Consider the following 15296-nt stretch of genomic DNA (forward strand, 5'->3'; position numbering starts at 1 on the left):
ACATTCTACATGCACAAGTCACACTTGACCATCAAGTGAATTGAGCAAGAAAACCAACTGTATGCATGAGGACAGCGAGTACATACTTACTTAGAAATACATCTGCTGTTAATGCTTTTATAGCAAGCAGAGGAAAGTCCTCCAATAGAGCCGGTGGGCTTGTCGCAAAAATAAGATATTTTAGCGCTAATTTCGGAATTATGCATGTTAATGTAAGCATATACAAATCAGCATGCGGATTTGTAAAAACGTTTTAATCGAGAGGTAGTTATTATGCTCAATGGGTCACAAAATTTTATCAAATACTAGACTAATCCCCGCCATCTCAACACCCTTTTTTCCCAAAAGTGTGTAAAGCTACAAATTAGGGTGTTGGAAACTAAGAAAAAGGGTTTAAGAGACCTCCACCTTTGGAGGTATTTCGTACCCGTTTACACAGGTGGACAGAACATTGTCTACAAGCGGAGTATGTTTTGTACCTCACGATGTTTCACACAACATAAATTGGCATAATTTATTACCAGTGAAGCTTTTTAACCTTGAACTAGGTTCGGCGGCGTTTGCAAAAAAAGACAGAGAAAACCAACTGCGCCCCCTGTAAAGGGTGCACCACCGCATATAGGTATTATACCAGTGAAGCCAGCTTTGTAGCCTGTGCGAGCGTTGTCACAGATGGCGCAAGCGTATACATACCTCTACTACACCATTTCAAAGGTGCTAGTCTTTTTTGGATTCTAAAACGCAAAAAGAATTGGCGCAGCTTGCAATGGGGTTACAAGGCTGGAGAAACAGCCTAGGTGGGGATCGACCTAGCTTGTTTCTTTCTTGGATCCGCTGTCAGTTTGGGGGACACACTGGAACAGCCTTGTAAAATCCGGTTAAACTTGGCCTCGCCCCTGAGAGCTTATCCTGACTTAGCAAGAACATCTCAAAGCGTAGAAAACGTAGCAAAACTTAGCGACACCAGAAGAAACTAGGTGGACCCGCAGCTGCGCTGTTTTTAGATGCGAAGCATCTCATGGTCGGGGCTATGTCCTCCCTCCGCCGTGCGGCGTCCACGCCTCCACTGAGCATGCTCGGCTTGCTGAACGCCGGGTGGTGTCTTACCCTTTAAGGGCTCCTGGAGCTACAGTGTTGCCGGTGTCTTCCTGGGCCGGCAAGAGACGAGCACGCTTCACGCGCCTTCGACGTTTCATCGTCGACGGTAGCGGCGTGCGTCGGCGAGTCTCGGCGGGCCGTGATTACAAACAGCCCACAACCAACCGGGGAACGTGCATCGACCTCATCTTCAGCAACTTTAGGGTTCATCCACTACAACAGCCGTTGACTTTAGATTTCACAGACCATAAGGCGGTCAAAATCAAATCGGAACGCCAACCACAGCTCGACGTCACCTACGTTGAACATGATGATGATAACGCCTAAATAAAGACACACTCATAAAACTCATACCACGTACAACGTCTATCTCTCTCTCTCTCTCTCTCTCTTTTTAATGCCTCTCCACTCTACCCCCCCTCCAATAACATTACACCATCTTCCCGTAGGGGAACCCTGAGTAGTATACGAAGCAGCCATGGGGTCAATGCAATTTCCCATTTCCTAGTTCCGGTAAGTGAAAAGTTTGGTAGTTACCATGGAAACCAAACGGTAAATATAACCGTAGCTACGTACCTCAACCTAACGGAAACGACGAACTGAAAACTAATGGGCACTTGAATCGACCCCATGGCTGCTTCAGATACTACTCAGGGTTCCCCTACGTGAAGATGGTATAATTGTTTTGCAACTGAACATTTTTTCAACACCCTACAGAAAGCCAAGCGTGTTGCCGTCGTTCAACACCCTTTTTGCCACACAACTATAGTTTTTTTTAGTTTTAAATGTTCAAATTGATATTTCACGTGCCAAAGCTGAACTTGGGGTTTGGGACACACCGTATATTTAAACGAGCGTTCATTTCAGACGAACAGCTTTTTGTTTGCTTTTGAATATTTCTTACGAGTAGAGGAGGGTATGAGGAGATGTCTTGTTCTTTACAGTGCAATTATACATGTATGCATGGCCTTATTCAGTGAACAGCTGAACACATTTTACACACCCTTTCAACACCCTAAGAAAAACCAAGGGTGTTGATATTGATCAACACCCTTTTTTTCACACAAAAAGGGTGTACAGCTAGGAAAAGGGTGTTGAGAATTAAAAAAATCGTGTAATGGGCTCCCAACACCCTTTTTCCACTTATGCTACACCCTTTCTGGCCAAAAAGGGTGTAAAAAAGTTTGGTGTGTTTATTGTAGGCACTATGTTTCGTGCCATTGCGAAATGTTATTAAGGTCAGTTTGAAGACTCGCGGTATCATATTAGTTAGAAATACAATCTTATTAGTATCAGGATTAAGGATAAAAGAGGGCCTAACACTGACCCTTGCGGAACACCGGATGTCGCCGTGAAACACCTGCCCCGTTGAGATCTAGATTACAAAACCAGAGGGAGGGCTGAGGTATGCTGGTGGATTCTCTTGCTCAAAAGCGTCGTAGCCGCAGGATCAACTTTTGTGGGGACCAGGGAACACCTGTGTTTGTGCGTGCGTACTTTCCTGTGTGCGCGCGTGTGAGAACATTTCCTAACCAGTTTCTGGGAAAATCCCGGGCCATCTCCACTAACGGGAAATCGGAAAGGGGCGAAGCATGCAGTGTATAAGTGTATTCTTGGCGCCTTGGCGTTTTGGTCACCGGAGAGGAAACTGTTGGGGGGTAGAGGTATACAGCTTTGATGTAAAAGTCTCTTGTCTTTGAAGGACGAAGCTCTCCATCGTGAGGCGTAAACGAGTGTTCCGGTGTTTTTTTAGTACGCGTTACGGTCTAGCGCGAGGCGTAAACTAGTGTTTAAGTACCGGTGTTTCCGGTGTGTAAGTACCGTGACTACATGAAACGACGATTACGACGACGACGACAGGAGACGCCAGCAGCCCCAGCCCCTAAGGTGCTTCGCTCCTATAAAAAGGCTATAGCAGGCTTTCAATGTTTTGCGTATTTAGGCTGATACTAACAAAAATTGATACCGAGCAAAAAAACTCTTTTCGATCTTTTATGTGAGTTGCTAACGGCGCCTTTTTTTAGGTTAGACAAGATACAAAACAGTTAGGTTTTCGCAAAAATAAATCTGCTTACAGTGTGTATGCGTGAGTGTGTACACACCATGCGCTAGTATATGCACGTACAGTCTTTGTCAAATTTTTCTAGGCCTGCCGAAAGTGCACAGGCCGCGAAAAATTCAATGTAGTACAAGGTTACTTCCCGAGCAGGGCTGAACCCTTTTATGCCGGAAAGCTAGAGAAAATATGTCACCAAATAATTTCGCTACATTTCAAGCTTCCAGCTAAATTCTTTGAATTCTTTGCTGTTCAGAAGGCTTAGGCTTAGCATAGAAAATTTTGACAGAGGATGTACATTCTCATATATCAGCCGGAGGTCACAGAAAACCCCTATATTTTTTGTAGACGGGAGAGCACAGTTATTACCAACGTTTGCCACTGACACATGCACTACTCCCTGCCCTCCACATCAACTGGGCAAGCAGCATCGTTTAAAAAGGGGTCATCATATCAGCCCATTGTTTCTTGAGCGGCAAGTTGAGGCTCTGTTCCCATACTTTTCAGTTTTGCGATTGCAAAAGGGTAGAGACAACATGCACGCATTCATCGAGTTTTAGTGAAGTTGAGGGAAGGCAGCTGCAGGGAAGCTGTCACAACGCTTCAAAAGGCCGAATGGTATTCTCGGTTCGAACGTGGCTACATAAAACTTTGATACCGACCGTAGCCTAAACGCCCTTTAAACAAGCAGATAATAAAGTCGGCACAAAATTTGTCACGCAATAAATTAAATTTAATTGCTCTTTGCCGATTAATTCGTTGGAAGCATTTACCGGAGTTTTTGAGAGTAGCTGTCAACGCGCACTTACAAAGGAACTTCACGTTAAAGAGTGAGGGCTAGTTTCCTCCTCCGTTTTCTCTCTGAGGATCAGCCAGCCGCCCTATGGGATGTGAACCGTACTAGAAACGAATCGAGATATTTTGTCGACATTCGCCGGAGGACAAGAATTTGGGGGCTGCGGGTGCGACCATTGGAAACCACGTAGCAACCATTTTTTTGGTGCTACGTGGAACTTGGGGTGGTGCCGAAAAGAGTAATTTTGAAATAGTGACAACATGATGCCGGCTATGAGACACATTAAATTCGTCTGTGTAAACGCTCCGACATATCTGAGAGCACCCGAACTCGGAAGCGAATAAAGGAAATGCTATATGCCAACATTATGGCTTAGGACAAGCTGAAACTGTGCATTTTATGGATAGTCTTGGCGGAGAAAATAGCGTACGTAATATGAAGGGATATTTTGAACTCCGCGTTTCTGTCTCATATAAAGTTGATTTGAAGTGAAAAGTTTGCTATTTGCATATCCAATGAGAGGGCAAATTTCCCCAGCAGTGCTCGTCCAGCTAGTTACTTAGATAAAAATAAAAAGAGCGCAATGGGCGAGCGCAAAGTAGAGTGTCCACACTCTATACTGTGTTTCTCTGTCCTTGTCCATTGCGCTCTTTTTAATTCTGTGAAGCCATGAACCAACTCACCCAACAAAGCATTCTACTAGTCACTTACTCAGAACTTCCCGAGCAGCTCGTGTTTGCCTCGGCTCGGAGCACGGCCCCGGGTGGCTGACCTCCACGGAGCGGCTAAGATGGCTGTGGCCTTCGCACCGGGCCCGTTCGAAGTCGCAGCGCGTCACGTAAGTACGCCCGTCCGAGCCACACAAGGGCTCTTCCGTCTTGCACGGCTCTGTCGATGGCGGGCATTCTTCCTTCTGCGTGGAAGAGAACATTCTCAGTGTCAGGGTGTCGAACCGGAACTGGAACCGAACCGAAAACCGTAACCGAACTTGAATTTTCGCCCGGAACCGCAACCGAACCGAACCCGTATTTTCTCTTTTTTTTTGCCATTTTGGAACGGAACTCGAACCGGAACGAATTGAAGGAACCGTTCCGAACCGGTTCCGCGGCTTCAAAGCTAATTTCTAGTTTTCGACTATGGTGCCCCACCTTGCCCCTGAAGATATTTTTACCGCTCGCCCGACAGCACAAGCGAACTTTATGCATAGTCTGTAGCTCCACAACCCATCAGCTTCGTCTTATTATAATTACCCTCAAGTTAATGTAAGGATGTCCGTACATACTACCAGTTTGGGTTAGATACTCCCCACCTCCCCCAATTATGTTTTGTGTTTAGAATAAGTTATGAGACCGTATATTCCGATGCGACATATCATCACTCATTCTTCATGGTTTCTATTATATCATGTAAAGTTTTCAATGTGTTCTTCATTTGGATGCAACCCCGCTGTTTTGTGAACGCCTTCAGGGACATCATCAACAATAAATCCACATCTCACTTGTTGTGGTTTCAATGGGCAGTTATATAAATCTCTTGAGTCCCGGCTATGGGAGATTGTCCAAACGCTTCGTCGTCTCCTACCACCACAGCGCCCACTATTTTGAGTTGAAAACTGCTTTTTAGTTTTTTTGACCAACTACTAGCGCCCTCTGTCAAGTATAGATAATGCCAGTGCAGCGACGCGCCTGGCAAACCAGTTCAAAATGGCCGCATTCAGCAGTGGCGCGTTCTACGGCACCGCCCGTCAAAGTAAGTGTTATTTCAAATATTTTGCTTGTACCTGTGCCGTTTTTTAGCTATTGTTGTATTTTTAATTAGTCGGCGCACCTTTTGGCATGTTTTTTGCATTACACGTTGAGTTATTTTTGGTTTGCCAAGCGCGTCTTCGTTGCGTCCAATTTATTGGACGACAGGACTCGGCTCACGTCGTCCTGACAGGGCTGACACTTGAATGTACGCGTGCGCTGCATTGCATTAACCTTTAATATGCTTGTTTCTCTCGTTTTATTTTTGTTTATGTTCTATTAAGGAGACCGATCAAGGATTACCGATGGTGCTGCCGAGCGTATTTTGGAAAAAATTGCTATGGAGGATCAGGCCATTAGCTGAAAGGCTGCTTGAAGGATGTCGCAAACTTCCACGAGAGGAATGTCTCAGCGTTGATGAGCAGATGATCCCGTTTACAGGGAAGACGCAGTTGAAACAATTTGTCCCAAGGAAGCCTAATCCAGTAGGACTTAAGAATTTTGTCTTGGCAGCTCCAGATGGGCTTGTTCTGGACTTTGAGATTTATCAGGGGAAAAAAACCCTGTTGTTCCCAGGCTGTTCTGGAATAGCCGAATCAGCAGTCATGAGGCTTTCTCAGAGCCTCAGTCCGGGAACAAAGCTGTTCTTCGACCGCTATTTCACGTCATCATCTCTGCTAGATAGGCTTGGTGACAAGGGAATTGGAGCCACAGGCCCTATCATGAATAATCGCCTACCGAAAGGTGTCAAGTTGTCCTCTGAGTCACAGCTCAAGGATGTTGGGCGTGGTGCAGTCGAGATGTGCGTTCGTAGTGACGATAAACAGATGGCAGTGCGGTGGTACGACAACAAAGCAGTTACGTTCCTGTCGTCACAACATGGAAAACAGCCACTGGACTCATGCCGCAGGTGGTCGGCAAAAGAAAAAAAGTACATAGACGTACAAAGGCCTCACATTGTACAAGCGTACAATGCCTACATGGGTGGCGTGGACATGGCTGATCGAATGATTAGCTATTATCGTCTTAAAGCACGCGTGAAAAAATGGACAGTCAGGTGCATTTTCCATTTCTTTGACATGGCACTTAGCAACTCGTGGATTCAGTACAGAAGGGACATGAAGGCTATGCAGAGAAAACCTAAAGATACTCTGAAGTTTCTTGAGTTCCGCAGTGCGGTAGGTCACGCACTAATTGCACAGGCTGAGCAGGAGTCAGCCGAAGAAGACGAAGAGTGGAGCCCTCCAATCAAGCGAGCATCTCTGCAACCAAAAAATGCCAAGGAAAATCCTGCAAAACACTTGCCAAGGTTGGCTGACATTCCTAATGGTGCTCGCTGCAGGCTGCAAGGTTGCCAAAAGAAGACAAAATTTTTTTTGCATCAGATGCGACCTTTTTTTCTGTATTACAAGAGATAGATGGTGTTTTGAGACAGCGCACACTGGCAAGTAGTGGTTCTCGCATGCTAACTGAAACTTGAACAGTTTCTGTAATCGTAACTGCTAACACTTCCTGTACTTGGTGCAAAATAAATGCATTTTGCCTGTTCCATTGCTGCCCGTCTTGTTGCAACTTTATTTTCCACCACATTCTTCGCAAATATTGGTGGGTATTACTAGGGTATGTTTACATGGAACATTCAAGTTGAGTCCTGATGTCCAATATATTGGACATCGCATATTATTATAACCCGAAGTATTACCGATTTAAGCTTTAACACTTTTTGTCTACGTGGTCTAAATAAGTCATACTGAAAGTCTTTCAAAAATTCGAGCTCTTAACCAAAACCGCAGTGAGACACAAACACTCGCAGTCCTCTACGTCACCGAAGCTTCTTTTGTGTGATATTACGTCCCTTGTTTACTGCTTTTAAGAAAGCTTGAAAATTAAAAGAAAAAGTTTGGGGCCTTCTCAACTCCACTTTTAAAGCAGAAGGGACAGCATTTCCATATCATTTTGAATCTGCTGAAGCTTAAAATTAAGTCGGGGCGCATGGATTAATGTCGATTGACGCGCATTAACGGGTAGACTGGGATGGATTAGTGAAAAGACTTGGGGAGCTATGGGAATGTGCTGATTCATTCGGATTAGAGGAATTAGCGGTCCGGTTAAGGCCGATGAGTCGTTCAGACCACCCGCGACATTTTCGGGGTCCTTGGCATTTGGGAATATTGCGGTGCTCTCCTGTCGACCAATCAGGAAGTTTAGTTGCGCGCAACACAGCCGGAAAGTTGTTAGATGCTACAAATGCCTTTCTTTATGCAGGTATTGTGCTGTTATGTTGTTTCTAGCGTAAGATTGACATCTCGCACTGAAGTTAAGAATGATTGCCTAATGCATATTTTATATTATTTCCACGAGTTTTCGAAACAAGTATGTATGTATGAGGTGAGACTCTAGGAAGAAACCAAACTGAAAGAAATAAATGAAGAAGCGATCGAGTGGATTGATGCGAAGGGCATCAGCATTCTCGAATACCTTCGCCTCCTTTGTGCTACCGTTCTGTAGCCTTGGACTATCAGCGACCATTAGGGCTGCTTGTGACTTTATTAAGCTGCTATCTTTACTAGAACCCAATCGCTGCCATCTGTCGCTGAAGTTTCACAGTTGCTATCGCCGGTGTTTCCCTATATTCAGCGAGTCATTATGGCCGTCTAGCCGGTCTGTTAGCACATAAAATGTGGACAGAAGGAAATCCCTCTAAGCGCCACCTGCCACGCATGACAGGTGGAGGCTGACGCTGACGCCGGACAGTTTTCTTTCTTCCTTTCTTTCCTCCTTTTTCCTTTCTTTATTTCTTTCTTGTCTCTTTCCGTACACAAAGGGTTAGGCTAAAGGCTTGGAGCCTGACTAGGGCCCCTGCTCCTGGTGGCAGGTGGCGTGCGGGTACGTATATTATCAAACTTGCAGTACAGTGCACAGCAAAAACAGAAACAAAAAATAACAAAAAAACTGCAGTGAATGCATTAGCAGTCATGCTCCTCGAACACTCAATGTGCGACTACTTTGCACAAAACAAAGGATACAGAACGAAATTTTCACGCAGGATATGGTACCCCAACACTCGCGAGTTTTTCCGTGCAGTGCAAGGAGTGAACGGACAACAAAATACACCCGAAACAGAAACTTACTTCAGCATAGATATCCACAATATCACTGCAACAATTTATTTCATGCTTCCGTAAATTTTAGCTATTTGCAATTAACTGCTCTACAGGACATTTTTAATCTGTGTGTTTGACAACCGTTGGTGAAAATTAATGTGTTTCTGAACTTTGTTCAATAAGGAGGTGATTTGATAATCCGTGTGTTGCCGGCCGAAGCTTGTTCTAGTAGAAGGCATTGGTCGATGTCGTCTACGCAAGGTATGCTGTGTGGCAGTTACAGGGTTGGAAGTATTGTGTAAATTGTTGTCCATAATGTACTGAAGTAATTTGAAGTAGTATATTTGATTTGCTTTGAGAAGTGAGTGCTTAAGAAAGAGTTCATGTGTAGCTAGGTATTGAGGCCAACCGTAGTAATTTTCGAATTTTCTTAATGGCTTCTTCTCCAACAAGAGCAATTTGTTATAGTTCTGGGTAGTAGTTGTGCCCCATACTACAGCTCAGTAGGAAAGTTTAGAAAAAAATAACGAATAATAGAGCGTCATTTTTAGCCATAACGGTATGATATCTCGAATTTTATATAGACAGTCGACCGTTTCGCTCAGTTCAACGGTTAATTTACACATATGGGTATCCAGTGACAGATTATTTTCAAACCATACACCTAGAATTTTTTTTGCTTTTGATTGGTTGAGTCTGTTGTTTCGCTAGGTCAAATCTATAGTATAATTCAATGATTTATTAATCGGTGTGAACACGACGTAATTGGTTTTACTTATGTTTAATTGTAACTTATTGATACGCAGCCAGTGGGATAGAAGTATTGAAAAACCCTAGTTTCCAATTGTTGCAAGGCCATACCCATAAAAAATATATCGACGTCGTCGGCATACATTATTATTTTGGGTGGACCAGGTATCGCCGGTAGATCATTTATATATAAATTAAATAGCATTGGTCCGAGAATCGACCCTGCGGAACACCATTTATTATTCGAAGTTTAGCTGAATCTGTACCGTTTACTAGCGCATACTGATACCGATTTGCTGAGTAGTTGCGAAACAATTGAAGGGGAATACCACGAATACCGATACTCTTAAGTTTTCTTAGAGGGATTTGTTGGTTTACCGAATCCAACGCTTTTCGTAGATCAAAAAACAGATGAATACTGTACAGCCTTCATTGAATGTTTTTAATGATCTGATTTTTGATGTCCAGCAATGCCATTTCAGATGACCGATTTTCCTTAACCCATACTGCGCATCACAAATAATATGGTGTTTAACCAAAAAACTTTGTAACCGTATATTTATAATTTTTTTCATATACTTTGGGAAGCACAAGCAGCTCCGATATTGCCGATAGTTATTCGCAGTATAATGATTTCCTCCTTTATGAATTGATCTGACCCTCGCTATTTTTAGTTCATCTGGAAATATTTTTGATTGATTGTGGGGTTTAACGCGCCGACGCAACGCAGGCGATGAGGCGCGCCGTAGTGGAGGGCTCCGGATTAATTTTGACCACCTGGGGATCTTTATCGTGCGCCGAAATCTCGTACACACGGGCGTTTTTGCTTTTCGCCTCCATCAGAAAAGCGGCCGCCGCGGCCGGGAATCGAACCCGCGACCTCGTGCTCAGCAGCGCAACGCCTTAGCCACTGAGCCACCGCGGCGGGTATCTGGAAATATTTCACTGTCGATCATCTTATTACCAATATTAGACAGAACATAACTGATTATATCCCTAACGTATTTTAAAGGGGCTACCTGGATGTCATCGAACCCAGCAGCAGTATTGGGTTTGAGGTCGTTTATTATATTTGCTTTTTCTTCTGGTATTGTATGGAAGAGTAAAATGAATTTCCCACATTTAGATTTGGCAAGGACAGTGTGCCGTCCACAGGGGGAGCTGGAAAAGTGCATTCCCCACTTTGTATAAAATATTAAGTTCAGCTACCGTGTCCGCCTCACACATCGTGCCTTGAATTGTTACAGTTCTTAAACTGATGGTTTGTGGTATTCTTCCAGTTAAATGATTTACTTCTTGAAAATTTTTCTAGCGTTTCCTAGCAGGCGTGAAAATAGGGATTCGTAATACGCTAGTTTAGCTTGCTTAAGTTCAGCGTTAATTAGATTTCGATATTTTTAAATGCTCTTAACTCAGTAATATCTCGTGTTTTGACAAAGAAGTGATACATTCCGTTTTTTGTTTCTATTTTCTCGAGTAAAAAGCGATTAACCCACGGCTTTCGCATATTCCCCTCACGTTTTCTTTTCGCATCTTCCACTCACGCAGTGGTAATTCTCCCGCATTAAAGCTAAAACGTCGTTAAAAGTAGACGCATGAAAAGCGTAGCAGAGCAACCAATTACTTTAGATGAGAAATGTTTTGTCTAACTGGGAATGACGCGCCGCATGCCACTGCCCGCGACCTCACTCATTCGCCTTCTTCCACAAGGGGAAGAAGACGAACCATTCAGTGGCCCTCCGGTCCTGCACCCCCTGTCACAAAACTACTCCGACATCCTTCATCACTACCGAGCTTCCCGCAGGGCCCTACCGCCCCCATATTCCTCCCTAGGTGTGGCGTGACGCACACATTTAGGGATAACTCCAGACCGAGAATTACCGCAACCGCGCCTTCCTTCGTTGGATTTCTCCTACTGCACCCCCCCCCCTACCGCCCATGCTGCCCCGGCACCCCAAATGCAACAAATCATTTGATTTATAGCGTCCTCGATAAACACGCACCGGTGTTGCCCCCAAAACCGGCGCGGTGCACAGTGCCCCACGACGGTGCGTACCGGCACGGAGCGTTGATCGAGGACAAACGGGGCGGTTCTACCCAGGCGCCATCTTTTAATCTAAGAAATCAACTCATAAAACCGTTCACAAGTAACAATACAGCACTGTAATGAGACACAGCGCTATTTGAAAGTTGTATTTATTGAAGGCCAATGATTATATGTACGCACAACTTAAATCCGTCACACATGCGGAACAACGTACCGCCACCGCTTCCACTAAACAGCTACATACAAGCTGCTTCTCATCTTCGTTTGAGCCATTATGCGAGTGCCTGTTTTGTTCCGCCCTCCCATTACAGCAAAACAAGTAGGTCTTCATCGTCTAGGCACTCCGGTAACAGTTCATGATAATTCGATCGAACGAAACGAATGTCAATCCCCAACTTTCTGGCAATGCATGCAGCCGCCTTTGAAGTACACAAAGTTCGCGTCCTCATTTACAATCACTGGCCGTTGTTACCGCCCGTTAGGAGACTGTCGCATCGTTCACAAGCACGCCATCCTTGTCAGCAACAATACACAGCTCCGTCCGCCTTGACACGAGTGCGGCGATGGCGCCGTCGCTGCAGCAGACGGCGGAGGAAGCTCCTTCGCCGGCATCGTCCGCGATGCATCTCGGGTCTGCACGCCGGCGCACCGTCGACTCTCTCGGTGCGCGGCGGTGCAACCAAAAATTGCCCCGCGACGGTGCACCCCGGTTTATCGAGGACGGACGGTGCACACCGGTGCGGTTTATCGAGGATGAAAAGGCGCACCGGTGTGCCCCGGTGTGCACCGGTGCGGTTAATCGAGGATGCTATTAGATGTGCCCTTCCAACCCCCCCCCCCCTCCCTTCCCCCCAGCCACACACCCTTGAACAGTGAGTGGGAAGGGCTTGCTGCGGAGTGGCCAGCTGACGCAACAGGAATTTCTTGAGACGCACGCACGGGCCGCCGTAGCACAGCGTGGACTACCGGACGAGGATGTCCACCCGCCGCTTAGAATCGCACGCAAAGCATTAATTAGAAACGTTGTCCAATCCAATCATTGTGCGAAAATACGTGTGCGTGCGCGTACGTGTGCAGAAATTTGATGGTACCAAAAAAGGTGGCCGGCTCTCTCACAGTTTCGTGCCAGCTGAAGAGGCTGCCCGCTTGCCAGGAAACTACCTATCTGCCTGATAGCCAGAATATTCGGGCGAGGATGCGTGATTTGGGGACGAGAGGCGGCCCGTCACGCGCCGGCCATTGGAAAGAAGGGGGCGCTAAGCCGCACCACGGCTACAGTCGTTCTAGAACACTGTACCACGGCGGCACTCCACTCGAGGGTACCAAAAACCGATGGTGGACGGACGGGTCGGCTTGTGGGCGGGTAGTCTGCAGGGACGCTGCCAATTGCCAGAACCCAAGGAGGCGAGGCGAGTGGGGTGGGTGGGGGGGGGGGCGTCGACGGCACCGGGGCACTCCCCACTGGCAAGGAGGCTGCCTGCCTACCAGAAGACTGCGGCGAGGATGCATAATTTTGAGACGAGGTGCGGCCCGTCATTGGTCGGCGAGAGGACTGGATCCCAAGGCGGCACCACGGCGGCTACGTAGAGCCATTGTTTTAGAGCGCAGCTCTTAAGCGAACGCGCCGGTAGTTTCGCATCGTCCCTCGGCGTCGGCCTACTTCTAACCGAAAGAACGAAGCAGGAAAGCGGAGGATGACAGTATGGCGAACGTGTGAGGGGGAGGACGGCATCCCAAGGCCGCGCGAGACATGCTCGTCAGCGGCGACGCGATGCGAAATAAGGCCAGAGCAAAGCGCGCGCCGTCGTGGGTTCGCTAATGACGCAATCACGTCCAGAGACGCAGCAGCTGTGCGCCGTCGCCGAGAAGACTGCAGTTCACGCTGCACAAAAATTCCCATTAGGGAGTGTAATTCATCAGCCGATTTTTTTTTGTTTCCTCAAGAAAACAACTGCGGGGTTTGTGACCCAAGAATACAATACAATGAGGATATATAAATAAACTAAACTAAATAATTAAAATAGACTTCCGGCCCTCAAAAGTAATTCGTTCCCATTCCATCCCAGACATCAGCAGCCTTAAGTGTCCCTGCGAAGCTTTTATTTCACATCAGTGAGCGTTGTGCTCGCTTACCTCCCATGGAAAACCTTTTGCAATGGATTGTACAGTTAAGTCGGCCAAGCCAAAACATTTGCACAAAGAAACCTACGCCATGAAATAGCTTTTATACCGATGTAAAAGAGAAACGAAAACGCAGCACTAAAAGGGTAAAACACAAAAACACTTTTGCTTTTTTTTTTCCTCCGAACCCGGTCGAACCCGTTTGAACCGGTTTGAACCAGTTCGAACCGGAAAAAAGTGTTTAGAAATGTAGGAAACAGCGCAAAGGGCAGGATGTAGAGTAGAAGACAAACACGCGGCGCTGACTAACATCCAAGTTTTATTGCTTGCAGGCGGCCTATATACACATCTACAAAGCAATGGAAAGGGAAAAGGAAATTACAGATGACAAGGGAAAAGGAAAGTACAGATGGCTTGAGATGTACATAAGTTCTTGTCACCAATGGTCATCGATACGTGAGGCCCAGTTATACATTTGAAAGATACGCGATTTCAATTTCATACAGAAGCACAGAAGGTTTGCTTACACATTTATCACCCCTCTGACTAATGCAAAAGGCTTAGAAAATTCGAAGATATGCAAGGCTTCAAATCATTCGAAGATATGCAAACAAACGCACACGTGAATTTTTTGACGCCTTTTGCGTTGGTCAGAGGGGCGATAAATGTGTAAGCAAACCTACCGTGTTTCTGTATGAAAATGTAATCGCGTATCTTTCAAAAGTATAACTGGGCCATACGTATCGATGACGATGAGACAAGAACTTATGTACATTTCATGCCATCTGTAATTTCCTTTTCCCTTTCCATTGCTTTGTAGATGTGTATATAATACCGCTGTCAAACGTGCCTATTTAAGTACACTTGCACCAGTGTTGTACACGTTCCTCCAAAATAGGAACGAAAGCTCGTTCCTCGTTCCTTGCCAATTTTGAAACGAGTTCCCGTTACAAGTTACTTTATTGCGAAAGGAACGCGTTCCAGTTCCACTTCGAAAATTGGAACGTGTCGTTACATTAACGTTACAATTAGGTTTTTAAATTAAAATATAGTGTAGGATAACCCTGGGTCGAAATTAAGTGAGACATTTAAAACTCACATCGAACTACGTATATTATACGAATATTAACACCACCGGCAGCAGATTATCTGGAGATAAAGATAATCAAAAGAAACGCTCCTAGGCGAATTTTTTCAGGGAGCACCGGACAAACTCCAGATGGCTCGAGGACATTTCGGTGCAGGATATTTCGGTGCGGAAATTTCGGCGTACGGACATATCGGTGTACGGACATATCGGTGTACGGGCGTTTCGGTGAACGCACATTTCGGTGTACGGACATTTCGGCGACCAAATTATCCGGTGCTTGCCTGTTTACGACAGCCGTTATATTTTTATTTCCGCTTAACGTGGGCTATGGACAACAATCTGGAGCCGTCAATTTATTTTTTTGATTGATGCCATATGTTCGATCTTTGCGAATTATTTTTAGAAATTCTACATTTATATATATACTTTTAATACCTCTTCCTGGGGACACCTGTTATGCAGCCGATGTAATTCTTTAGCACACGTTTT

General features: G+C 45.6%; 1 protein-coding gene across 4 annotated transcripts in view; it reads right to left on the bottom strand.

The window, feature by feature from the left end:
• LOC144149825 (uncharacterized) overlaps positions 1-15296 on the bottom strand; it is a 46114-nt gene that overhangs the window by 2919 nt on the left and 27899 nt on the right. For all 4 annotated transcript variants that reach the window (XM_077681490.1, XM_077681488.1, XM_077681489.1 and 1 more), the window contains exon 2: positions 4662-4863. In XM_077681490.1, coding sequence (XP_077537616.1) covers positions 4662-4863 — 202 coding nt within the window. The remainder of the gene's footprint in view (positions 1-4661; positions 4864-15296) is intronic.

The sequence above is a fragment of the Haemaphysalis longicornis genome, unplaced genomic scaffold, assembly GCF_048455015.1.
Source record: "Haemaphysalis longicornis isolate Haplotype H1 unplaced genomic scaffold, Haemaphysalis longicornis Haplotype H1 scaffold_8, whole genome shotgun sequence".
Classification (NCBI taxonomy): Eukaryota; Metazoa; Arthropoda; class Arachnida; order Ixodida; family Ixodidae; genus Haemaphysalis; species Haemaphysalis longicornis.